Here is a 27,637-nt window from a genome sequence, read left to right on the forward strand (position 1 = left end):
TCCAAGAGACATTACTGCTGGCATGTTCCCTCGAATCCCCAAAGTCATCGCCAACAAGATAGCACTGACTGTCTGCCTGCCAAGTTTCCATATAGTGGTAATATGAATACAAATGTGATCCGTTTTATTAAGGTTCCTGGGGGGAGAGGGGATAAAGGCAGATAATTTTATAAACAGATTAGGATTACGCTCACTTCACCCATTCAGGCTCTTTCAATTGTTTCTAGTTCTTGTAATTAGGGCTCATTAATTACTTCTGGAAATTAATTTGGCAATTTTTTATTTGTAAAACAAGAACAATGGTGTGAAATGTTCCTTCTGCATTTAACCCCAGCTGGAGGCTTTTATTTTGACATGTGCTTTACTTGATATTGCCTGCTGGTGTGTGAATTTAACCGTATTATGATGCTTTTTTTTGATACAACCACATACTGAAGGCTGGTTAGGCCATTAACATTCCATTGAATAATCCACAACAATTTTCATAATCAAATCAATTTTTTCCAGCAAAAAAAAGGACAATCCCACGCTCTTTATCCTTGTTGTCGCAAGTTCTTTTTTTATTCCATAAATAATAAAAGTTCCTTCAACATTCCACTAATCCACAAAATCAGACGAAAGGGGGAGAGAAAAACTCACTTTCACCGCAGTAAACACAGTGGCATGAGAACACAAAAAGAAACACCCCAATCCATCCAAACCCAGCGACAGTGCTGAGGAGGGTACAACATTTCTCCTGCCCGAACACAACATCACTGTTGTGCTGCAACGCTCCAACTATGGCAACGAGGCCGACAGAAAAACACCTCTTACGACATTCACCCGCTGACCGTACACATTTTGAACTGCCGGTGACCCACTTCTTTGTGCTTTTTACTTGCCTCTGATAATGTTTTCTATGTCTGGATGGAGCAGACGCCATTGTGGGAATTAAAATGTTCATAATGTGAAGCAGACACGGTATCTTTCGTAGCTGTGCTGAACCCTGTGAGTGCCTCCTCAAGGGCTGATAACAGCTGTGATACTGCTCTTTAAAAGGAAGACACATCTGACAGAAGGAAAATTCAAATGCAATTCCTAAAATAAACACCATTACTCAAAGACCGTCAATACATTTGAACAATTCACCATTGCTAAACGACAGAATGTAACACATTTACAGGGACCACCGACCCGAATGCTCCATTTATAACTGGCTGGACTTCACGCTGCCATCTTCGTCAGTGGCAGAAGCCCCCCACCCCCTTCATCAGCCCGGCTGAATGGCCAGAGTGATGACTGTTGTGTGTCTGTGGGTGGCACAGACACAGAGGGCCAGTCTTCCACCCCCTCTGCAGAATAGTGTTCAGCTGTGGGCCCCTCCGTTCACCACTGTACCATTTGCATTTTGCCCTCAATGGGCGCTCTATCCTCAGGCCTGCTGGAGACAGAGAGTGGCTGCCTATAGGCTGCGGCCGACAGAGGAGCTGTAAATGTCCCCATAAAGACGTTAGATTACATCCCCGTGGTTCCAATCGCCCTTAATAGGGAAGCTACTGCCCCTGCCCTGGTGCCCAGCCGACGGCTTTTCTTTCCCTCATCGACACTCAAAACCCGAGAAAACAATATCGATGAATTCCGCGGTGCCGGATCTCGGGAGTCGTTTCTCCATTAAGCCCCCCCTTTCGTTTTCCGGAGAGGCCGTGCCGGCTTCACACATCCCGGCCCTCGCGGTGTCAATCTAATGCTCGCACAGCTGCACGGTGACGTGATCAATGGCGGTGCGGCTGGCAGTATTGGCAGACTGAAGTCCATGGTAATGGGAAAAACAGCACAAAAAAATAGTTGCAGGGTCAGCAGCCCAAGCGACAACTAAAGGCGCCATCAGCGGTACGCAAAAGATGTACTGCCCAGAGGCCCAGACTTACAGAAAGTTACCCACATAACAGCCAACAGGTGAGGTCTCGCTTATGGCTTGTGCATAAATGTTTTTTGGATGGCTGTATCCGACAGAGAAACTGGAGCAAAGTCTTCCTCCTGTTCATCCGATTGTCCTTCTCAGCGCGAGAGGAGGAGGCCCGCTGTGAGAAACTGACACTAATTTTTCTGACATGAAGCCTGTGATATGTGTAATCCCCTCAGAGCATAGTCGGAGAACCTGTTTCATCCTCACTGACCAGAGGAGGGGTGGGAGGACATTGTCTTTCAGCGTCTCCTCGTATCTGTTCTCTGTCCCTTAATGCCTTGTCCTCGCTGTGCCGCTTTTACATGCTGCCTTTAATGCTCTGTCATTTGCATTGTTGAGAAATACGCGTGGCTCATGCTCATCCTTTGGCTGCCTGTTGTGTTGACAGATATTCATATTTGTGGCTATAAATACCCAAAGAAGAGCATTTATTGGCTTGCGCCCACTTCCTGGAACCGATCCTGTAATGATCGGTCCCAGGAAGTTAGGCCTCGCCGACACATTTAGAAGATGAAACATACATCAATGGGGGGAAGAAAAAACAGTTGTTCTTCTCGGTCATAAAGTCTTTCTGTCTCCCCTTTGCTCCGTAAGAGTTTTGTTTTTCGGGGTCACTAACTGCTGGTTATGGGTCAGCCTTTACCAGTTCACAAGGAGACCACTCTTGTGAAAGCCCCCCCAGCTATAAGACACCAACAGGACCGGCACTACAGTGCTAGGAAGGCTGCAAAAGAAAAAAGGCAGACCCGGTCATCCTAGCAGCGAGGCTCTGGCTGCACATGGACAGGGGCTTCCCTTCATCCTCAAACGCAGAGAATGCTCCCTCTCAAGGATCCTGTTTTGTTTTTGGGGCTCTAATGGATCCGTTTGGACTAATGGATCTGTTTGAAGCGGCGAGGCTCCAGGACACCGGGAACCACTGAAGATCCATTATGAAACGATAGCCAAAGGCTTTTTGCTTACTTTTGGGCTGGTAATGGAGAACAAGAATCGATGGCGAACGGTGGGTAAGATCAAGTCATTTACAAGGAAAACTGCAGAGGAAACCCAGCTGATTATATTGGGATCAGGTACATTTGGGCTGGCTTAGTAGACGACAGAACAGTTAGTGGTAATGTGAGTGAATGCAAACAAGAAAACACCCTCAGTGCAAAGAACGGACACCAGGTTATTTAGAAACAATAGCCACACACATACACACGTGTACAACTGTGTTGCCTCAGCAGTAATTAAGTGTCTTTGTTTCACCCGCTGTAATCCCACAGATGGAGGAGTAGTGCTGCTGCTGACACGCCTGAGATTACCCGAGGAGAGAGAGAGATGAGGATGAGGGGAGCTGGGGAGACGAGCGCAGACAGGAGGGGGAGCAGGATAAAAGTACAAACGTAAACAGTCCCGCCTCCATGTGAGATGTGCAATAAAGGCCGACTGTGTCCACACGCAAGTGCCGCAAGCAACTGAATTTGTCCATTCATCTTGATTCAACCGACACTGTTTTATTTTAGCACTTCGCCGGCCCCTCCTTTGGCTCACATTGTTTCCTTTGCAAATCACTGTGGCGATGCCTTCGGAATAGTCCCAGAGGTGTTGTGCATCAGCTGAAATATCACATGCTAGTGTCGACACCGGCAATGCCAGTGATCAGTTCGCTCAAACTGGTTCTGGGAGACGCGGAAAATGTGCGTCGTTGCGACATTTTTACTGTGAGGAGATTTTGTCTTCTTTACAGCACAGCCACAATCAAAAGACGCAGTAAAGTTTACTGCAATCAATTCAGAGGACGCTGAAAAAAACCTTCTTCTTTATTAAACTCTGAGGTGATTTTTCTGCACCAAAGTGTCCAAATTGACTGCAGGGTAGAGATGATATTCTTTTAAGAGCAGTGATCTATACTTTATGCAGGTTATGAAACAAGCTTTTCTTCATCTTCCTCAAAAGGAGCTTTCATGCAGTCGAACAGTTGAATAAAAGAAGGCACGGGCAAATTTAAAAGTAGATTATCAGCATTCAGGCGATGGCTGCGGCATGTGCCTCGGCTCTAGCTCTCCTTCGGGTTGTTGGGCGGTCAGAGTGCGGCTGCAGTGGCACCTTCGGAGTCCAGGTCCCCGCGGCTAATCCAGCTGGAGGCTGGAGCCCTGCTTCAGTTAATCTGATCATCTGTGACCTGCTGAGACATGAAACCCACCCTCTAGAGCTCCTCTAATCTGAGCACACACACACACACACATACAGGGACGCACGTAATCACACCGTCCGAAGTGTCTCTCACGCTCCCACAAATGCACACTGCCACGAATACACCAGAATAACGACAATGCCCGCTCTCAGTCTGCTGATAGGTGAGTCACAGCTAAAAGACTGAGGCATTAGCCTGCTTTCGACAAGCTGTCATTTCCTTATGCTCAGAAGATAGATCTCGTCGGCCCTGCACCGATATGACAGCTGCCCTGCAGCCGTCTGGAACTTCAACTAGCCATGCTCGTGGGAGATTTCGGGGGAAATAGGTTACATGATGTTGATGGCCTAGTTCGGGGAGAACTGTGCCACAGCCCCGAGAGGAAACAGCAGTAAGCCAGTGGGCCTTATTTTAATTTTCCTAATTTTACATTTGCTCACGGATACCTCAATTCCAATCACTCCCCTGCGATCAAAGCGCTTCTCTGCGGCCGGCGCTCTAAGAATAACACAAACCCACTACAAATGCTAATGAGAGAAATTAAACAATGCCAGAAAGTCCCAAAAAGAAAACATCTTCTTTCTCCGCTGACACTATCGACCGCGTGTCAGAGTGTGTTGAGGAGTTGTGTAAATCCATAAAACAGATAAAGGCGGATAATGAGATGGAAGGGAGAGAGCAGATCTATTCATCAAAGCCTCTTTCTAACACACTCAGCAGAGAGGGGCAGAAACGTCGGATGGCTGCTTACTCTCCAGTTTGGAGATTAAAGCTTTTGGTTCCTTGCTGACAAAAAGAAGTTGAGCGATATAGGTTCATAATTCATATCGCAGAGAGCCCTGTACCTCGCGTGAGGATTTAGGAGCACACCAGTCTTCCTGTTGTGAGTCTGATCCGGTCTTTGATCATATTTGGGGTGTAATGCCTCACAGTATACATCACGAGAGAAGTCCTGCCGTCTTGTTTCTCTACAACGTCCTGCAAAAACCCGGTAATACAATGTGAAATAACAAGTGCACAAATGTCTTGTGCTATTCCACGGTTGCTATATGAAACCCACGGGGGAATAAGGTGTGTTGTTGGTTGGTCGTGATGACGAGGCCTCTGAGGATGCTCTCTCACCCCGAGGAGGCTGCGAGAGACTGGAGATGATGAAAACGGTCCTCGTAAGGTGGAGAGGATCAGTGTTTATACTTTGTTCACAGTAATAAGTGCCTTTTGGTCAAAGAGATGAGATCAATAAACCAGGGTACAGTGACTCAAACAGCCTTTGAGCTGCAGGATGCGCTTTATCTTAAACCGCCCGATGCAGGTAAACATATTGATCTCACCCATGACATCACCCTGCTCTCTTTTCCCCCGGTGTTGTCTGAGGTGAGCCGTGACTCCTTGGCGAACGAGACGAGAGAAAAAAAAGGGCAGTCGGAGATCGGGAAACGGTATTCATTCGGAGGCAACATCTGTTTGTTTATCAACCATGAAATGAAAAAAAAAAAAAAAGTAAGCAAGAATAAATTGCTACCATTGGTGTGAGTGTGTGTGTGTGATCATTAAACCTGACGCTCATCCTTTCATGGATGTTTTAATGGTTTTGCCCCTCCCCCACTCCCCCACACACTGGCTTTTCCTCCCCTCTCATCCTCCGGTCCCTCCCTCATTCCCTCACCCACCATGGGTTCACCCTACTCTGTGACGATGTGCGCTGCCAATTAGTGTCCCCCACCTGTCGCCGCGGGTCACTGGCGCAGGCATCTGCTGGGTGTGAAATTGGCCATCTCACTTTCGACCATGAACTTTGCATCCCCCCCACACACACACACACACACTTGCACAGGCGCAGATATGCTGCCATGACCTGAGGTTGACCTCTATGGTATGGCCACCCCGTGTGTCAGGGGAAAAGGGCGAGGGGTGTGATACAGATAATACCTCTAGCTTGGACTGGGTATTAAAAAACAATCCCTGCTGAGAATAGTTCACATTACCGTGTGTGTTTTGGGGCATCGGGAGATTCTGAAGCTTTGACAGCTTGAATTCTTATTCGCTGCGGTGACATCACCGCGTTCCCGGATCACAGAAATAAACTCGGGTGTGTACGTTATTATTGTTCCCCGTAGGAAAGACTGCAATTCATGCCTAAATAATAGACATCAAGTTCTGTTGTTTTTGATCCGGCGTCAATAAAGCATCGGCATTCAAACATTTACAACAATACCTTGCTCTCCCTCTAACTAGACAGCTGTGAGCTTTTCATTCACTGATACAGGAGTCGTTTACACCGACTCCAAGACTTTCACCCAGGCGAGCTCCATCAGATTAGCCCAATTTGGAGCAGCTACGCTCGGGCCTATTAAACCTGATGCTTCTGAGGGAAGCTACATCGGCCTTGAATAAATTGTCGACTGAAACCTCGTGGCGCCGACTGCCGAGTTTGTTTTGGAGTAATCGTCCGTTTTCAGACACCTGCGTTGTTTCATCACTCTGATTCAATCCTCACTCTAATGAGTGAATGTGTGCCTCTTCATCATGTGTACCACGAGGGTGCAAATTGAAACGTAAAGCAAGCGTGCGGGAGGAAAGCACCAGCTTTTTAAGTGCATGTTGGGAGATTGGGTTTCGCAAGAAAGTTTCAATGTCAATGCGGAGTCCATCTCACTCACTATGGTTGTGTCGTTAAAAAAAAATGACGCGACCATTGCCCTTGAAGTGAGACAGACACCAATGGATTACCTCATTTGATACCTTTTTTTTTTTGTACCTTTACTTCATTCGATGCACCACAGCCCAGACAGTAGGGGTTGTAACCGATGCGATCACACAGTGCAGTGATTGGCTGTGAGCTAAACTATACAAATAGTCCTTGATTTGTCAACATTTGGGTAAAAAACAACAATAAAATGCAGGTATTGTTTGACTGGAGACGTTTCGATACTACTTGGCACTGGATTATTTCGGAGCATACCTTCACGGTTACCCTGACTGCCATTCGTCAAGCCTGAATAGGATACGAGTCAAAACAAGAACCCTTCCTCGGAGAAGGAATGAACACACACTCCGTTGTCACTTTACCGCGCTCTTTAGCAGGCAGGCTCATGTCAATCACTGTCACAGCGCCGTTCAAACTCCTTACATTATTAACATGGAATGATTTGGATACCGACATATACTGTAGGCTGAGACATTTTCTGCACTGACACGTCTTCACATGGGACTGGGATGTCACGCTAAGGTTGGTTTACAACAGCCTGTTTGACACAGGCTAATAGTCATTTAGACAAAAAGGCGGAGGGCCCCTAAAGATCGCATTTCTGTTGCCTCATTAGATCGAGCCAATTAGGAAGATCTCTGTCTCATTATAAAGGCGGGCCCCTGGGAGACAGCTGGGCCCGTCTGTCTAACTGTTTGTAGCTCCCTAGGTGTGTGTATATGTGTGTATATGTGTGTGAGTGTGAGTTAGGGGTGGCTGGGTGGGAATTGTGGAGCATCTTGAGCTCTGTGTTTTTGTAAGTGTCATTTTCTACAATCAGAGGTGATTTCAGAAGAAGCCAGGCGGGAGGAGTCAACACATTTCCTGAGCAACGGTACATTTTTTATGTTTAATACGGGCCATGTGCTTCTGCGCTGTATACGGGCAACGCGGGGAACATGGGCACTAGCGGGTGGTAATCTCCGGTCCTGAAAAAAACAAGGCTGGAGCTATTGATTTTTCCGAGCATGATATACATTTTTAAAGGATGCGGCTGAACAAAGCAGACAAATAAATGCTACCTTCAGAAGAAAATAGATTAGGATAACCGGAGTCTGTCTGATGAGTGATGATGCAACTCCGTATCAATAATGAATGAGACCGATACTAAAGGTCAAGCCCGCAGCGAGCCTTCCGCCCGACTCGCCATAGATCTGCCTTCAGCTTTACTGCAGAGGTGCTCACACTGCAGCAGTGAGCGAGTTTGAGTCCAACTGGACTGGAAATCACCAAATGTGAGGATGGCATTGATTCTGCAGCACTGACTTAAGTTTTTTATTTATTTATTTTACAAAGAGGGAAAAGAAGAAAAAAAACGGTGCAGAGAATGGAGTACTTTATCAGCACTGTGGGCAGCAGAGAGAGATGGAAAAAGGAGGATGACTCAGAGATGGTGGGTGGATTGAGACCAGGTGAGACACTGGTACAGCAGATGGGCAGATTTTCAGCGCTCAGTCTCTCCATCATGTTGCAGGCGGCTCATTGGGTGACGAACACCTACTATTCAAATTGACATGAACACCGGTAGCGCCACACATTTAGCTGTTTTAAGGAGGATATAATGGACTTTAAACTCAAAACCAGAACTCCAGTATATGATATAACAAAGGCTGTGTATTAGCAGGCTGATGTTATGTAACTAAAGCCATGTTACTGACTTAAAGTCCCTTTGGTGTCATTATTATTTCGTCTGTGTAAAGTCAAACTGCAGTGGAGCCGCATGTCTGGAATATTCCTTCACATGTACCGCTACCCGACTATTCTCAGTTGGTTTTAGTTTGGCTGCCCACATAAAAAGGGCAAAAATGTTCACCAAAGATTCCTGTTGCCAAAGATGAAAACTGTAAACCGGCAGGACCGAAAGCAAGTCTATGACCCGTGAGTCCACACACACACACACACACACACACACACACACACACACACACACACACACACACACACTTGCAAAGAAGCAAAGTGAGGGATCATGTTCAGTGGGTCGGTCATTGTTGCAAAGTTAACTCCGACGGGGTGAGCAGGACCCTTTCGGCAATTATTTTATTGCTTCCGCGAAAGAAAATAGTCCTCAGTGTCCATAGCAACAAACTGATATTCATAGCAGCGGCCTGCGATACAGAAATAACACACCTTAAAATGTATTGACCAATCAGAACGGAGTATTCAACAGAACTGTGTAATAAGAAATATATAACAAAATAGACTATTACAGTAGTATTGCATTTAAATAATTCCATGTAAGGTCTGAATATTCTGAGAGTATTAGTGTCTGCAGTCCAGTTCTGCAGCTGAACCCTGAGGGAGACAGAGAAACCTGGAGATCAAGCAGACTCTATCGCTCTCTCTCACACACACACACACACACACACACACACACACACACACACACACAGATGTGGGTCAAAGCAGTGGCCTAACTAAAATGCCAACATGTACCCTACATTATCAGCCTCTCTGATCAACATCGGCAGAGTGCAGTACTGTGTAGTCTGTAGTGACATCAAGAACCTTTAAAGAGATTTATCCACATTTTTAAATGCATACAGAAAGGTTACATCACAGGAAGACAGAGAATGTCAATGAAACAGAAAGATCGTGGAAGAAAAAGTTGGATTTAGACCACTGAATGTGATTTGATGAGCGTCAGAAACCTGCATCTCACACCCGTTTATTACTGAGGTTACTGGTTGTTTAAATGCTCTTGTTTTTTTCTTATTGGGATCCACTACAAGCAGTGGGATTCTGACTAACTGGACCTGGGTCATGAGACCTCAACAGGGAGCCGATCCTCTGGCTGCCCCCTCCCTCGCTCTTATCTCGTCCTATCTTTGGAACTTGTTTTCGGATCAGCTCGCCGGTGGGGGTGAAATCACGTGGATCAAATGAAATTTGGCATGGTTTGCACAGGCAAGACGGCGAGTGTGCGCGCATGTGTCTGTGTCGGACGAGGCCCGTTGGAGGCACGGCAGCGGCGGGGGTCTCTCGGGGCTCATCAAAGCACGCCGCCTCCGCTGCAGCCCGGCGTTAAGCCCAAGTCAGCGCCTCATTGTGTCCGTGTGAATGACCCTGGGGGAACACCGACTCCCGCTGCGCTGCGAGCATTCCCCTCCACATGTTTGCTCTGCCCAGGGTGTGGCCCAGTTCGAGGGGATTACGCTGAGGAATGCGGCCGAGCCCATCTTTTAAAACAAGCGTGGAAGGGAGGGGAGGGGAGGCCATGGGCATAAAGTTCATGTTCACTGAGGCTTCCTAAGGATCCCCCAAAAAAATGTAATACGCCCAGAGGGAGGAAGCTCAGAGTTGAATCAGAGGAGTCTGTACACATTAAAAAAGCCGTCTTAGGTATCCGTTTGCTTTTAAGTTTCTCTGCCTGGTTTCTGTTTGGACTGCTCGCTACGGAGTGACAGATTAACTGAAGGTCGCGGGCACTTTGCTTCTGAATCTTGATTACAATCTCGGATAATTGGTTTAAAAATGTCGCTGCGGTTCCCCGCCTGGCTAGACCTGTCACTTGCTCCTGCCTTTATGTCTTCACTCCTTTATTCTCGAAGCCATTCAGATATTAACACCTTCCCTTCTTGCCATGTTCTCCCGCGTCTTTATTTACATGGGGTTCAGCTGTCCCACGCTCCACCCTAAAAAAAACCCCACACTTTTGCTCTTTTAAAGGCAAAATCCGGATTAAGATGTTCTTACAAAGTGAGGGAAACCACTTCACCCCCCGAAGGGGGAGGGGGAGGAGGGGCTCTGCTTAGAGTCTGGGACACAGAGGAGAAAATGCCCCACACACCTGGAAGTAGCTTCTATTGCTTCTCGCCACTTTCTTTATGACAACTTGACGAAACACAATAGCGGCGGGATGCCGACCCCCCACCTCTCAGACTGTTGGAGTTCAGTCAGGCGTGGAGGTCACCTGGTAAAATCTGACTGGTACTAAGAGAAGAAGTGGGGGAGAAAATCTCAACAGAGCACGTTATCAGACATCTAGATCGCTGGGTTTTGCAAAGACGACCCACGTGTTTTATGTCATATTTGTGCACTGACGAGCAGTAAAACACATAGACGGCAACAGTATTTTCCTGCACGGGGAGGAAATGTAACCCAGTTAGCGGGGCCAGAGGCAGTACTACAGAGAGAAAACTGGAAAAGCAGAGGACTTCAGCGTCCACAAAAGGCTTCTGTCAAGAGGCATAGCTGGCGTGACATCATCACATGACTGGGTGTGATTGCATTTAGTCCATTAACGGAGGTATTCTCGCTCATTTACTACAGCCTCCCCCTCCTCCCCATCACCGACACTAGGTCACTGTTTCCATGGTCACACGTATCAAAGAGCCTGAAGGAACGAGGCTTCGACCACCGCACATTTGTGAGACTTTACGGAGACGCAGCCGTGCCTGTATTGGTCAGATATCTGCGGGGAAGGAGGTTTCAGGGAGGGGCTGTGACGGCTTGAAAAATGAAGCACCCAAACCCGTCCGTGCTTGTAAAGTTGGCAATGCAATTTACCTAAGTTAAAAGAAAAAGGAGACAAACCCCCAGCGATCTGGATTTTAAGAGAAATGGGAACAAATCGTATGTGTGAAAAAACTGCCGCTCCTGTCGTTGAGGTCACCGCTGTCAACATTTCATGTCACGTCTTAATGGAAATGAACGATTCAAGCTGGCGAGCTGCATCACGTCTACCAACCAACTGTGGATACAGCTTTAGTTGGACAGAGATGAAGCGGCTTGTCCTATTTCGAGAGATGACAAATGTAGCATAGAGAGACTATTTCTAAAGCCCACAGTGTCAGGCAGGAGGACAAAACCATAATTCCCTCGACGTGACAATATAGAAGTGCTGAGAGCAGCGCGGCGGAGTCGGGAAGCTGCAAGCTTTCTGATCGAGAACGCAGGAATGATTCCTCACCGTCATCCGTCCCGTGCGAAGCGCAGGAACAGAAAAATGCAAAAAAAAAAAGAAGGTATTTAGGTCGCTGTAGCCTTCACATATCATGGAACTTGTTGCCGCGGCTTCTCCCCACTGCACCCGTCCCTTTCCCTGCCGCGTGACTTCGCGATCAGAAACCTGAAAGGCCCGGTTTGTTCTCCAGGTCTCGCCAATAAGGATGGATGCACGCGCAACTGAATTACGCTCTCAAATGTCATTTATACCCAGCAAGCGCTGACTAAACCACTGCATTGTGTGCAAACGGCATTATACCCTTGAAGAAGATGATTGCTAGGAGTTTGCCACCTATAATTTACATGAAATCATCTAGATTTTTTAACTGGATCCAGATTATAAATGATGTCAAAAAGACTAATCAAATAAACCTCAAAGATGAGATACAAAATGCAAATTTTTTGATTTGGCAACAGGGAAGCAATTGTCTTGGCAGGAGTGGGTATTTTTTTTGTTTTACCAACTTGACAAACAACAACCAGAGCAGTCAAATTCTCCACTGAGCTGGCATGCTTGCCCAGTGCTGCTTGACAGGAGCGACGACAAGCGTTACGCCTCCTACTCCACTCCTCTCCTGAGCCGTACCTTTCCCGTGTTTATGAAAAGGACCCCTTCTGATCATTGGCCAATACACGCCTGGCAGCACACAAGCCTGGCATGATAACCCTATCAGATGAGAAGACCCAGGAAGACGATACGGGCGTAATGGGGTGGAAATCAGCCTGCCGTGGAGCGAAACACATTTCCTAATGCATAATAAAGCATTCATTCTCTGGGCTGTCACGAGGAGAGTCTTTGTGGGAAAGGGGGCGAGTTGGAGTTAAAAGTACAGAGAATCCTGTATTCTCGTTCTGTCACTGAGTTGTATGGTGGAGAGGCTGAGAGAGTGTGACAGAGAGCGAGTGGCTGCAGTCAGATCGGTCTACAAATCAGCTGCATTAGCTGATTTGTCTTCACCCAGAGCCGAGAATAACAATATGAAAAGGAACATGTAGTGAGCAGTGCTAGGGTAAAGGACATTAAAAGGTACACATGATGCAAGAAAGGTGGCACCAGTCTGAGGCTGAGTGAGTCAGGGATGACTGGTTGCAAAGTCATGTCATGTGCGGAGGATCCGTGTCGGGCCGTCCGGTGAACGGCGCCGCGACAAATCGATCCCGATCGCAGTCAGCTGTTTGCTCATCGAACCAGAACGGCAGACGCGAAATCTGGCATCTGGGATGGAATGTCGCCCGGCGACTGGCTGCGAGCGATAACTCAAGCGAGCCGCACCATGAGCGAAGTCTTCGCCGACAGCTTCATGGACGCCCGCTGCTTGTTGTCACGGCTTTGAATGAATAAATTGACCCGTGGGCTTTTACACGGTGCAGAGATCTGAGTAATGAAGGATGACACGGGTGGAAAGCTCACCGGGGGGTGAGGGGGTTTCAGGAGGGATTGGGTCCCAATGTGAACACATGGGGAGATCTACCGCATCAGACTCAAGGACGGCGCTTTTGCGTGATGTGAATCTAGTCTCTTTGACCTTGTACACAACCTTGAAAAATGTGCAATGCACACGCCACACACTGCACTGCTGTTTTTGTGATACGCAGCTACGGTTCATACTTAAAAAAAAAAAAAAAAAAGACCAACTCGACACAGTTTCAGTGTTCTGCTCCAGTTTCTTTGGCTATTTATCATTGTCACTGCTGTTTTTTGTGTGTTTTTTTAAATTGCAACGGAGCATTAAAATAATGGGTTGCTCCTGGATGCAGTCGTTTTATTTGCAGCATGAGGGGGCTTGTATGAAGCGACCTTGCTGTAATTGGGGAGACTTAGAAAGTGTGTGGTGTTAAGCTAATTTAAGATATTTTACCACTTATGAAGAGCAAACTGTGTCATAAGAGAGGGGTCAACAAATAAACCGCAGGGCTGTATTAAAGGAATAAATACTTTAGCACGGCTTTAAGGCCTCGAGCAAATTTCTGTATCGACCAAATGTAGTCAATAATAACAAATTGAGACAACAACAAAAAGAATAACCACGTCTTGAAAATGGATCCGTGAGAACCGAACATTACACTACAAGGTCTGGCTGTTTATTATTTATTTGTTGGTTATTGGTAGTGTGTGTGACAGCTGACGTGCACCCAGGAATAGACGCCCTGGAATGACTTAAGGCGATCAGATGTTCGCCCACATACACAGATGATGGACGCGGCATTGTAACATTAGAAGAACTTACCGTATAAAAAACTAAAGACACACACACACACAGTCAAACACACCGGTGGTGGCAGTGAACGTGACAACAGACCTCTCTGGCCTTTAGCTCCATAGGTCAGGCTGGTCTTCTAACTGCAGAACAGCATGGAGGCCTGACACACATGCTAATTTGAGCAGACAACCTACACCCACCGACCATTGGGAACCACAAAGCTGTGACATTTGATGTCAGATACTATATCGGTGCCGCGGAGATGCGATCTAATTATTTATATTTGCTTTAAAACGTTTGACAGCTGCGGTTGCGTAAAGAGAAGTAAATGACCACGAAATCATGATGATTTCTGCCGTGTTACCTGTACGCCCGGCATTCATGACAAACAAGTCTGTTTGTAATACTCTGGGGAGAAAACAATAGAATAAAAGTAGAGGATTGATCACAGCAGAGCACAGCAGTTAGCTGCTGCATGTGAGAGTCCTTACCTTTAACGAGTCAAAGCAGGCGATCACCCTCCCGTTCTCCACCTGGCAGCTTTTGGGTGGGTGGGCGAATTTGCATTCCTCGTCGCTGCGTGAACACGTCCCCCTCTGAAACTGCCGGCACACTTCCAGGGTCAGCCATTTTGTGTCCCGCATCGAAGCAATGTTTAGAGCCATGTCAGCAACACTGGCTGTGGAGCTGGAGTGGAGCCACTTGGTTTTAGGAGGACGCTATCCTCTGAGGAGGGGTTTCCGAGTGTTCCAGTGGAAAAAAAATAAAACAAACAGCTAAAACTGAAGGAACATGCGGCTATAAGTGATCTGCTTCAGGTCAGCGGATAGGGTTTGTCCTTGCGGACGGGAAAGCGGAGGTAATGGACTGGCAAAGTCTCTGTGTCCGGTGCATGGGACTGCACTGCTGTGGTGGGGTTTGTCAGTCACACGGCTAATTGTTCATCAATCAGTAAGTCTCATGTAGACCTCTGACACGGCAGAGGGGGCATGCTCAGAGACAAGCTCTACTTGTTGTACCAATGTCTCCGAAATGACCTTTGTATGAGTGATGAGATCTGTGCAAGGGCGGGTGTTCAGGGGGAGGGGCAAAAGTGGTGCTGTTTTGAGGTGCAATGGCGCAGTCTCGAACACAAAGTATGTGGCTTCCTATTGGTTAAAAGTCTTTACTACCTACTCCCTCAGAGCTTTGGCACCTTGGCAGTAGCTCCACCGCTTCACTTGGGGTTTCTCCACACAGGTGAGGAGGAACGAACAAACGTGTCAGGACTGAGAAAGGGAAAGATCTGGAGCCTCTTCAGAAACGCCCGGGGATCTTCAAGTAAGATGTTGTCTCACAAGGCACTTTCTGTCAGTGATCTGAAATGGAGAAAGAGAAAGAGAGAAACAAACAGAGTGAGAAAACGTTTTGCTAAATATGAGCTAATGGGCTTCAACAGGCGCTAACAGTGTTTGTGTATGCATGTCAATCTGAATTTGTGTGCACACTGCCCCAGAGGGGTGCTTGCTCCAAAGAGCATCATGGCTGATGAACCAGAGAAAAGGCAGCTGTGAGGTTATGCAGAAGCCACTCGAGTTGAAGTCCTTCAAATCACGGCTGCGCGCCATTGTACGAGGTGACTGCGAGCCCACCGGCTCTCCAGCATACAAAGGCAAACGCGTCCACGTCGTGAGACAGTGGACAAGAGCATCGAGTCCGAGCGGAGATAGAAAAAAGCCCAAGGGTCCCAACCCGCCCCGTAGAGCCCTGCACGGCGGGATGGCGCAGCCAATACGAAACCGCACTATTCCGGGCGGCCGTCCAGCAGCCGCAGAGGGACCGAGACAGATGCATGTGCCAGTGCCAGACACGATTATGACGCGGCCCAGTGTCCCGCAATACTCACTGGTCTCCCACCGTCCAAATTAGATAGGGGCTTATTGACATCGGCCTGTCAATTTACATTCGTGGGGGGGGGATGTGTGCATGTGCTCCCAGCGTCATCTTGTGTCCGTCTGTTGTCATGGGAGATAAGGGGGACAATAGGTGGGGCAACAATTTGAGGAAGTGACCTTTAGCTTGAGCATACGAAATCCATTAATAAGCTACTGCGCAAGGAGCTCTTTTCCTGGCACATCTGGAAATGTTTTTCTGTTAACTGAAGGGGGTTGAGGACACTAGACTGAGGGAGAAAAACTTGCCCCCCCCCCTTTACGTTTCAAAACATATGTAAGCCTCCATAGAAAACAGACCAGGAGCAAACACCAGGGAAACGTTAAGTACTGTGAGAACAATATCTGAACAACCTCCAAAGCCATATGACATGCTCCACTTGATCTTAATGAAGGCATGTTGAGACTTGCACTCTAACCATCTACACGGGGGTAAAGGGAAGAAGAAATCGCTTCACGTATTCCCTTCATAGACAGAAACCCTGATACAGCGGTCATACAGGTGCACCGTCCTCCGGGGATTCAGGCACTTCATCTTTGTCCTGTAGATGTAAAAAACCATCCGGCGTCTTGGTCTGAAACTCGGTCGCTCTAATTTGAGACATCTGAGCTCTTGTTTTGTTTTGGTGTTTTAAAAATCAAAAGGAAGGAACTCAAAACGACCCATTTGGGACAAAGCCACATATCCTGGCTTTGGAATAAAAAGATCCTTCAAACTGTGATAGATTTTTTTTTTTTTTCTACGGTCAAAAGGACAGATTGATTTTTCGAAGACAACGACGGCAGAAAGCTGCTTACCCTTGAAATCACCCACAAAAACACCAAACTGTTCCAAGCCTATGAATCCTGAGCATTGTCTCGCTAATCATATTGTCCCACTTTAGTGCTGATCATGTGAAATGAGATGAGAAGCTTCCTAGCCCAATCGCACTGACGCCCAGGCTCCACTCTCCGAGGCAGGATTTAATTTCACACCATCTCCCCAGGGAGAGAGCCAATCGCTGCAGAAGAGAAAGTCAGGTAAGAGAATCATGTCAGATCTGACCTTTAACAATTAATCCCTTCTTATTTTTAGAAGCCATAAGAAGTCTGCGATCAAGCTAACCTACTTAGTCAGTATGTGCGGAGGGACGATGGCGCCATTTCTCTGTGAAATGACTTGGCCTCAAACGATGGAAGAAGTTGTGCTGAAATGGTTAGGGAGCACAGCCAACGCCATTTTTGATTTTTTAATGGAGAAGGCGGGAGGTTCAGACCACTGAAAGCTTTCATAAAATCGAGTGGCCCAACAGTTTGGATAAGGGTTAGTTGGGGTCATCGGAAAAGCTAACAGGGGACTCCACAGGCTACATTCAAACTGTGTTTCTGTCATGAAAGGTATTCATAACAAATGGTGAGGAGTGAAGATCAAAAAGACATGTGGGTGAGGGTACGGGTATGATAATAATCATGCAGGAACATGACCGCATGTCTCTCTCTTCCCATACTGTAGACCAGTGTATGTTATGCAAATAGACCCAGCAAATTGAACTGCATTTAACTGTATTAACGGATGAATCAACGCTGGGAATGATCATAAGATCAAAAGTAGCTTTCAACGAACAAAGACATACTGAGAACTGGAGCACCGAACCATTTATTAATTGCAGTGTGTTGCATGTACTTCACCGAATTAGCTTTACAGAGATGGATGTGTAACGCTAACCTGTTTTTAGTCCCTGCTGTCCTCCTGAGGAGGAAACTGCTACCTCTGTCGTACAACAACTGCTTTACAATAATGACTGCTTTGGAAAGCTCCAGCTGAGGTGAGAGTTTTGGTTTAGTCTGGTTTGACTTGTGTCTTTGGACAGTGGCTCGGGCTAGCTTAGCTTCTGCTGGTGCATTACGCCTGCAGTACCTGCAGGCCTGGCTTAGTTTACGCTGGGCGTAGCGGTCGAGCTTCCAGCCCAATGCATAAAGGGAAAGACAGATGGTCAGCAGGTAGGAAGGGACCATACAGTACCCGGTGTTTTGACCTCAGAGAAAAGCCCTTAATATGGCGACTCACTTTGGCGACAGAATTGTCAAAATTGAGAGTGTCATATTTGATGTTTTCAGCTCCACGGGACCACATACCTAATAAAATCCAAAAGAGCCAGATCCTGCACACCGCAGTATATCCTGTCTATCTTTAGTTCCTGAGGTCCCGCGAGACGGCTCCGTCCCCTACGCGTTCCCAGTACAAACAGTGGACAGACAGGGTGACCTGATAAATCAGGGCAGAGATGTGAAGAAAAGCACTACAGTACTAGACTTTATGGATTACTGACGCTTACTAAGGCCAGCTGGCAGCGGCATTATCTTGGTCAGTCTGTCTAATTGAATGAGAGTCAGCGGGACTGGGGCGTCTCGAGTGAAAGTCATTGGCTTGACCTCTGAATACCATGCATGTAACCCATTAGTCTGGTATCTGTGCGCTCTGTCTGTGCGGTGCAGTTTATCTTGGCTGCTTGTATTTGTTCAGCGGAGACGATAAGCTACCAGGTTTCCATTGGTCGTAAACCTTGTGACAACGTTTGCTGTGGCATCAGCCAGGTGTTGTGGGCAAAATATAGCAGAAATACAAATGGCTGTGACGGACGAGAGGAAACATGAGCTGGGTACCTGAGTGGCTACATTTCCATTTATTACCATTTCATGCTGGCAAACCACACTTCTATGGTCATTTGCATGGCCAAGAGGAACAAGTGGTCAATGTTTTTCAAGGCAGCGGAGAGAGGGCTTCATTGTTGAAGTGAAATAGGAAAATGTTCAGTTTCCAGTGAGTAATGGAAAATGCGTGAGTATAACAGTAAAGGTTTTATCAAAGTGTCCCGAAACAGGGCTAACCTAGCTTTCAGCGTGACATCACCTGCTTGCAAAATGTTCCTTTGCATCCTCCAGAGAGGATCAGAGCTATACCCTGCAGCCTAATTCGTATTTAATGCTATGGATGTTATGATGCTTATGAAATTGTCTTTGGCATAAGCTACGGCTCCTTGAGTTCAATATCATCAAGTGCCATTAGCGATAAGGACGAGTGAGTGGGCTCAGCAGCGGCTGTACCAGGACTAAGCTACTGTTCAGCGGCAACACAAGAAGCGTTTCATGGAGTCAGCAGATAGGTGTGCCCCATATCATAATAGCCTTAGCTAAACCAAAGTGACCCGAATGGCCCTCCACATGATGTGGGACTGGGCTTTCCTCTGGTCAGTGTCTCGTCTCGGAACAAAGAACAGATGATGTACCTCTTTTTAAGGAGAGAGCGTTAGTATCGGGGATGGAAATCCACCCCTGCATTCTGCAAATGGACTTGTTTACTGTGTAAGCGCTACTCCTTGCTTCGCCACAGGACTCAGGCAAGTCATCAGCTAATTACAGTATAGTTGGCAGCCAGAGGTGAACAGCGCTGTTCGGATAAACATGATGATTAACAGGATACCCCAGCTCACTTGCTCTCAAGGTCTGAGGTGAACATTTTAGAAGCGCTGTACCTACAGTGGCGGTTTTCTTCCCTCAAAATCAAAAATGGAAAATACTACGCCAGATTAAAGCTCTTGTACATTGAAATATTAAGTGAACACGTAGCAAATGAGTGGAAAGCTTAAGCCCACAAATTACAGCACTTGAAAACATAAGAGCTGAATGATTCAGCAAACTCACCCTCGTGTCACGGAGCAATCAGACTCCCTCTTTCATGCAGAAGATGTCTGAAAAAGCTACCGACCACTAAATCCTTTTAATACCATCTCGAGGTGCAATTTGCACGAGAGTTAAATCCGAGAAAGGGGATTTCTGGCTGACAGGGTCTTGCAGTGAGGACTTGGTACTTGTCTCAGACTTATCCCATTCTTTTCGCAACAGGAAGGGCTGAACTGATGTTCCATTTTAGAAAACACCCACTTCCCCTTGATCCACAGCCAGATGTATGACACCACCCTGGCCTTTTCCATGCAGGCGATGATGTCCACTACTCGACCGCTCCAGGCCCAGCGTCTAGCGCGGCGCTAAATCTAGATAGACAGCGGAAAGCTATGGGACACGTCAACCGTGCTTCTTCTAACACATAAGGTTAATTATGACATTGGCCTTATTAGAACTGTGAAGTTCCGGCTATTTGTGTCCACATACACAAACCGTGTCAGACCATGTTCTGAACAAACAACCTTTTGTACAACCCTTGTTACTTGGGGGGAAGAAAAATAGTTACTGTACGGGGGGAATAACTTTGAGACGGCCGCACAAAGCAGCGAGCAGGGACAGCGCAGCCACACAACACGACAAGTTTTTCTCTCGAGAGTGAAAAATGTGTAGCCCATGTGGCAAAAAGAGAAAGCTCCTGACATTTGCACTGAGGAAAGGGGGCAAGCCAACTGCTGTGATAATGTCTCTCTCTCTGGAGTCGAAAGAGAAAGTCCATTACGGCGCTGGAAACTGCAGTGAGCGTAGTTACTGCGTGGCTGCAGGCTCCCAGTACTCCTGTGCATTTATCCCACACACACACACTATATATACTTCCCCTTTCTTCCCTCTTCTTTTTTTTTTTTTTACAGCCTCACATGCTTTCTCTCGCACAGATAAAACATCCCCTGTCCTCCCTCCCCACCCAGACTGGTATGCAGCACACTGCAGCAAAACTGCTAAAAAAAAATCTTTGTGAGAAAAAGAAAGAAAGAAAAAGCACCAAAAAGAAAAAGATAATGCCAGCAAATATGACGGTTCTTTCCCACCTCGTTTCACTGGGTCCCGTGGCTCTGCTGTGTGCCTCTGTCTGTCTGCTGTCCCGAACACAGGAGGCACCCGGTGCTTCTGTGACGCTGAGCTACAGTGCAGCTTTCCCTTCAGCCTCAGCGACTGGAGTTAATGACCATGTGAACTGTTGTCATTCCTCGCGAGCTGCCGAGTGCTGCAGCCGGAGGTCCATGCCGAGACTTTCTCTGGATGTCTCTCTCTCTCTCTCGATCTCTCAGCCAGGGAGCAAGCGAGCGAGGCAGGCAGGCGGGCAGGCAGGCAGGAAGCAGAAGAGTGTCTACTCCAACTATCTGGCTGAAACACTTCCAGCCAACCCCCCACACCCCCCTACACGCATGCACACACACACACACACACACACACACACACACACACACACACACACCCCTAAAGCCAGCCCCTTCCTGCACACCAGCCTGTGGTGAGGCCCTGCCCCTTAACAGCTCCAGCCAATAGGAAGCCAGCTACACTGAATCACAGCTTTTTTTTGCCTCTCCATTGGAACAGAGTGGACTATCTGATAGGGCGAAAAACTGTGCTTACAGTGACAAGCCCTGAATGCTGATCTTAAAAGGTATTTCCCCAATTTCATGCCCCGCTCAACCAGCAGGTACATTATATATTCTTTCTCCATTGCTCTCCTGGTGAACCTGATTATATTCAAATTCAAATCAGCACCACCTGAATTGTTTCCTAATAGGAAACAACCTCAAGAATATAAAGTCTAGACTTGCTCAAACAACAAAGCAATACAAGTGAGCAATGATCAGGGAGTTGCTGCAGTCGCATAATGAAGATCAGCCCCGTCCTTGTCTATGTTCTATCATCATTTACCACCATCCCCCAGGAAACCAGAGCACCACACCTCCTCCCCCTCCCGACTCTCCTCTACCTCCCCTCAGCATCCGTCCTCTAAGCTCATCCACTCCACCCACCCCCTTTCCCTTACACATCTCTTTTCTACCCCTCACCTGTACATTTCACCCATTTCATAAAGATATGTTTCGAGCTTAGTTTCAGTCAAATTCCTTAATTTACTGGACTGCAAAATTGCACAGCGGCGAACATTTCTGTTGTTGTAATTGCATCGGAATTTGCTTTGGGAAGAAAAGAAAAAAAGAAGGTTGGTGGCGGCTGGGACGTGGAAGTCTTGGTCTGTCTCCTCCCCCACCCGTCCTCTCCCCTCCACCCAGCCGATGACATGCCGGTTGGCATCACACGAGCCATGAAACCAGAGCGTCACAGAACTGATGAGTCAGAGAAGCAGCTTCATGACTTTTCGATCCAGATTCAATAGAACAGCTGTACCGTCTGTCTCTCTGTGTCTGTATGTCTGTCCTCTCTCTCTCTCTCTCTCTCTCTCTCTCTCTCTCTCTCTCTCTCTCTCTCTCTCTCTCTCTCTCTCTCTGCCTCTCTGCCTCTGTCTCATTCAAAGGCTGTGAATGACGCAGCAGCCTGGGTGTTTCGTTGACATCAATGAGGCTAAACATGCTTTACAGTTCAATGATAAACAAACCTATTTACTGTCTGATCACGCTTTAATAGTGTGATGCTCCACAGGAAACAGATTTGTCAAATGGATCGGGGGCGATGGGGGTTGAGGTCATTAATCTCTCTGGCATGAAAAATTGTACATCTCAGCAAATGACACCGAATACTGACGTCATCTTTGGCATCGGGGCACCTGTAATGAAATAACACAGACAAGCGCTCTGCCGTTATATGAACGGGGAGGCGGGGGATGTCAGCCTTTGTGAAAAGCAAAAGTGTCACCTTACACCTTCCCTCACGATGCTGCACAGAGATGCAGCAGATTCAAGGAGCAGGAATGCTACGAGGCAGCAACAACTGTGTATTCCTGCAGGATGAAACTTGACTGGACGCTGTTGACTGTCCAGAAAATTAAACGACTCAATATCATTCACCCAGAGCAATAGCAGTTGGACAGACCAGCCTGCTCCATCATCGCTGATAGATGGATCTTATCAATTCCTCATTTGGTTGCAACCGACTTTTCAATAACCACATTACTGAATAATAAATGTATAACAAGCCTGCTGCTTGTAGCTAATTTCCATCGGTAGACCTCAGATAGCCTACCTTCTAAATAGGTTTGTCCAACAGGAAAACAAACAAAGGCCTGGCGGACAAACAAGCTGGGCCACTTCCTTCCCACATTGTATCCCCTCCCCTCTTATTATCCCTGTCCTGTTTGACCCCGAACAGCTTCACTCACTCACACCCAACCTGATTTAGGATTCTGTGTCCCGAAGCGCCTTCATTTTCAAATACAAAAGGAGCCTCTCGAAACAATGGCTAATTACAGCAAATGAAAATTGATGGATTAAAACAGTTTAAAAAAACGCTAACCAGCGCAGGACGCTGTGCTCGGTGGTACTATTGGATAGTTGAACAGAGGGAGAGAGAGAGAGAGAAAACAGGGCTCAGAAATAGGGCACTGAAGACAGATCAATGAAAAGGCAGCTGTCTTTTTCTATTATTAGCCGTAATCAAATATCAAGCGGCAGAGAGTTGCGCTTCCTTCCGCTTGAAACCCATTCTGGTAAGCCTGTCGCACGAGTCCACATGATGATAGAGCATAAACAAGTGGCTGTGTAGGCAAGTGGTCAGCCAGTGTGCTTTGGAGCATGTTCAAGGATGTGCAATGAAACGAAGTACAAACGATCAATCAGGAAGCACTGGATTATTTACATTAAAATTACTTCTGGCTTGAAATCAAACAGAAATCTGATTCTAATCCTATAGAACATTAAAGGGCAATTTTTCATACTGCTGATTATACAAAGTTCCTTTTTCCAAACAATCCTAGTGTGCTGTGGACTGCTATGTCTTACTCAAGTGGGCAATTGCCTTAATGAAAACAATATAGTCCATTAATGAGAAGCCAAAGTTATATTGTTATACTGAGTTAATTTTGTTCCACTGGCGCAATTTTGCTCTGAGATGGCAATTTGCATGTTCAGAATGACCAATTACTGTACATGGCATAGCAGCTAGCCTGATCACAACTTATTAACCTTACCCAGGTGGAAAGGCTCCAGCTCAGAGAAGCTGCAATAGATTTAAATGCGCCTCCACTTATGTCTCATTACAACTGCTTTATTCTGTCTTGTACACTGCAATTAAATCGAACAATCCATTAATCAAGGTGAAAGCACGGTTATTTTGTGGGTTTGTTCACATTTGCATTTTAATGCAATAACACACAAACAATTAGCTCTTTGTGCTCTGGAATAGGAGTGCACCCTGCAACAATGATGACAACGTCATTGCTTAATAAGGGGGGACTGACTATCGTAAATCAAATCAATAATAACTGGGTTATTATCAAACCTGTCCCCGTGAGACGTAATTATAGACATTGCATGCCACAGAAAGCATTACGCGAGCCGTGCTAGGAAAATACACGCAGGGAACACTCCGCACGTCGATTTGATTTTTTTTTTTTTGTGACTATGGAGCTGCTTTTTTACTTGTTTTCATTAGCTGTCCGGACAGTTGTTGTGAGCTAGCATAGCGATCCAAGGCGCCAGCGCTTAGTGCTCAGGACACTGGAGTGGCATCCTCAAAATCATTGCAGAGCCCTCCACTAGGAGCACCTAGTAGCACCGTTATGTTCGCCGTGCCGCCGTAACAAGTGTGAAAAGCCAGAGGCATACGGAGCTAGCTAAGCTAACTACCTGCAGCTTACCTGATGACGAACCTGTCACATCCAGCTGCACTTCACCCGCCGCCGCCGCCGCCGCTTCTCGAAAGCGCTATTTCGGAACAGCACGGGGAGGAGAAATGGTCTTCGAATAAGACTTGTCACTTTTTTCTTTTTTTCCCGTGGGCGAACTTTTTTCGCGGTTTCGAAAAAACGGTATTTTTTTATTGAGACGGCAGAAGTGAGCTGTTACTCGCCACACGCTAGCTCGCTAACTACTTTTTAGGCTAAGGTAGGAAGCAACAAGCGATTTTGACAGTTCGAGGGAATGTTGAATGTGCTTCGCCAGGGGGTTAGTACTAAGGTCTAAACATTAACTACGCAGTTATTCTCAACTATATCAGATAGTATGAGCTGTACCTAAAGGACAAATAGTAGGATATTGTAACGTGTTGTTTCATGTCCTTCAATTTCAACACGGTAATTTACTTCTATTCGATAAACAACACATGTTCAACCCCAGAGCAGAGTGGTACAGTCCAGATGAACCAAGGGTAAAGGGAGGGGGTGCTTGTTACCTAGGAAACAACAGTGAATCTCCCTGTGGCGAAAGATGTGGCCACTAATTTATGGACCAGTGCCTGTCTGTCTGTCTGCCTGTCTGTCTGTCAAAATAGCCTGCCACCGAAAAGATGATTAAGATTGAGAACATTAAAGACATTTGACAAAACCTGTTGTTATTTATTCGGTGAGATACTGTATTCAGTCTCATCATTTCTAACATTTGTATTTGACCCTCCTCTAAGACATGATTTAATAGATACATATTTAAAATATATTGTCATCATTTTTAATCTAATGGCACTGATACAATAGTCATTGATTTGGCTTAATTTATGTTGTGGCAGCCTAAATCTTCTAAACCATCTATTATACAGAGGCTATGTCTTCATTATATCATCATCATGATATAGATATTCAATATGTTGGTGTTTTGTATTCTATTGTATTGACTGATGTTCTCATCACAATTTCAGAAGAAACCTAACAGCAAAAACAATTTATTATCTGATAATTAGATTTCTCAGCTGATCAAAGATGTTAAATCGGCACATCGTCACCACTTGATGCTTTGCAGAGGAGCATGCACGTCCCCAGCATTTTGCAGCCTAATTGCATGCAGCTGGCTGGATTTAGCGGCCTGTGACACACAGAGACCCGTTGTCAGCAAGAAGCACAACGAGTCAACAAGGAGCAAGTCACAAATATCCCCGGAATGAGCAGAGAGGCACAAATTTAGCCCCACTGACTGCTGCCCACGCCATGTGCTGCCTATTGAGCGCACGAACAATGAACACAGCCATCACAGACTGCTCTGTCAGGTCCAAGGCCCGCTTCAGTGGAATGCTACCGGGAGGGAAGGCATCGCAGTTTCACAGGCCAAAGGCCACCGGCGGTGTCAGGGATGAAGGCGGTATCAGTCATAACTGTAATATTTCACGACAACAGTTGTTTGAAGCAGAGACCTTTATGGGCTGAATTTATGATCAATCATGTTGAAATTCAAAGATGGAGAATTAATCTGGGATCAGGCGGGTGATGGCTGGCATGTGTTACTGCCTTGTGTCACCATATAATGTGGCATTTTGATGCATCGCACTGGTGGCGCCACACAAGTTCAAATGACTCAATGTTATCTCAGGCCGACCAACAGTAAGGGTATTCAAGAGAACCAAGAATACTGATGTTATCCCCGCCCGCTCATGCTCTTTTCAGCTTTTGATATCGGAAACATATCAGAGCCATAAGTCTTTTTTAAATTTATTTTTTATCTAACCACATATCATGTACGTTTTTCATCCGATTATAAAAAGTCGAAAAGCAAAATACAACAAGGCAGCGCCGCTGTGGAGGGGGGGAAAAAGACCTAAGTGATTATGAAAAACTGCTCACATCGGTCAAGCTCATCCCCAAAGGCCTCACGTATTGATCTCAATGCAGAGGAGGCCTTTGTAGAATGCTGCCGGCATACTTCTCTAAAAGTCCCTGAACGCCCACACACTCGCAAAAAAACACACTGGGCTCACACTCGTAAAAAAAAATACACAAAAACCTCAATTTAACAAGACTTTTTCTTCATTTTGACTTTAGTACATTGATGTAGGCGGAAGGGTTGAAACATTTCTGTCACTTTTCCCCCTGCTTTGTGCAAGACGGAGCAATTTAGCATCAGATTCAAGCGGCGTGCTTATTCCGGACGCCATTTCTAAAAAAGTTTGGGATAACCGGTGTCATTATTTTCCGACAGGAGAGTTAACGTCAAGTGCGGGCATTTATCTCAAAGACGGGCAACGAAGCGGGAGCCGGAGCAGATGCCTGTTTGTGTGCGTCTTGAGCTCATTAATGTGTTTTCACTCTGCGTTTGTTGCAGTCGCAGTCTGTGGAGTGGACCTCCAGGATCAACTGAGGGGGCGTCGGGCAGAAAAACAACCGTGGCGGCTAGCGCCACATCGCTGTTAGCGCCGCTAAAACACAGAATGAAGAGACCACAGCGGGAAGCAGCTCGGCCCCGCAGACACAAGACAGTAAACAGCACACTTGCACGGGCAAATACATCCACACACACACACACACACACACAGAGGGCCAAAGCGTTGACTCTGAGCTCCTTGTGCACACACACACACCTACGTGCGGTGGGCAAAGCTCTCCCGCCAAGGACGGTATTGATCTTGGAAATCTCTGCACACTGAATGAGAACACACCTGATTATGAAAGCTTTTAACCCAAATGCTTAATGCAGCGCAGGTTTAATAGAAAAGAGCTTATGGCTGATAGAAAGCTCAGACAGAGAGAGAGAGAGTGTGTACGTGTCGTGTGTGTGTGTGCACTTTCATTGTGGTTTAGTCAATTTGATTGATTGTAGGGAGATCACATGGGCATTTTACTCCCAGTATGACTTTGATGAGCATTTTACTAATCACACGGCCTAAGCAATGATGGATTGAAGACGGGCCCCGCCGTCGGCAAACCAACCGATCCCCAAAAGCGTGTACGCTGCGCGGGGAGAGCTTATTCAGACCGCCGAGAGGATCCATTTTGAGGCAGACTCATTTTATCCACAGGGAAAAGACGAGTTATTCCATCACCATAAATCATCTGCCGCAGCCGCTTGCCCGCGTTGCGTCATCCGCTCCTCCAAGGGGCCACGTCAGCACAAAGGCACGGCACTGTGGAATTCCCACGGAATCACG

At 46.7% G+C, this 27,637-nt stretch overlaps 1 protein-coding gene across 4 annotated transcripts in view; it reads right to left on the minus strand.

Moving 5' to 3' along the window:
- The window catches only part of mbnl2 (muscleblind-like splicing regulator 2), a gene marked incomplete at its 5' end in the record, with an annotated part of 33,347 nt that extends 18,667 nt beyond the window's left edge, over positions 1–14,680 (minus strand). For all 4 annotated transcript variants that reach the window (XM_079236971.1, XM_079236972.1, XM_079236974.1 and 1 more), the window contains one exon: positions 14,507–14,680. In XM_079236971.1, coding sequence (XP_079093097.1) covers positions 14,507–14,680 — 174 coding nt within the window. The remainder of the gene's footprint in view (positions 1–14,506) is intronic.
- Positions 14,681–27,637: the final 12,957 nt, after the last annotated feature.

Source organism: Taurulus bubalis, assembly GCF_910589615.1.
Source record: "Taurulus bubalis genome assembly, chromosome: 21".
Lineage (NCBI taxonomy): Eukaryota > Metazoa > Chordata > Actinopteri > Perciformes > Cottidae > Taurulus > Taurulus bubalis.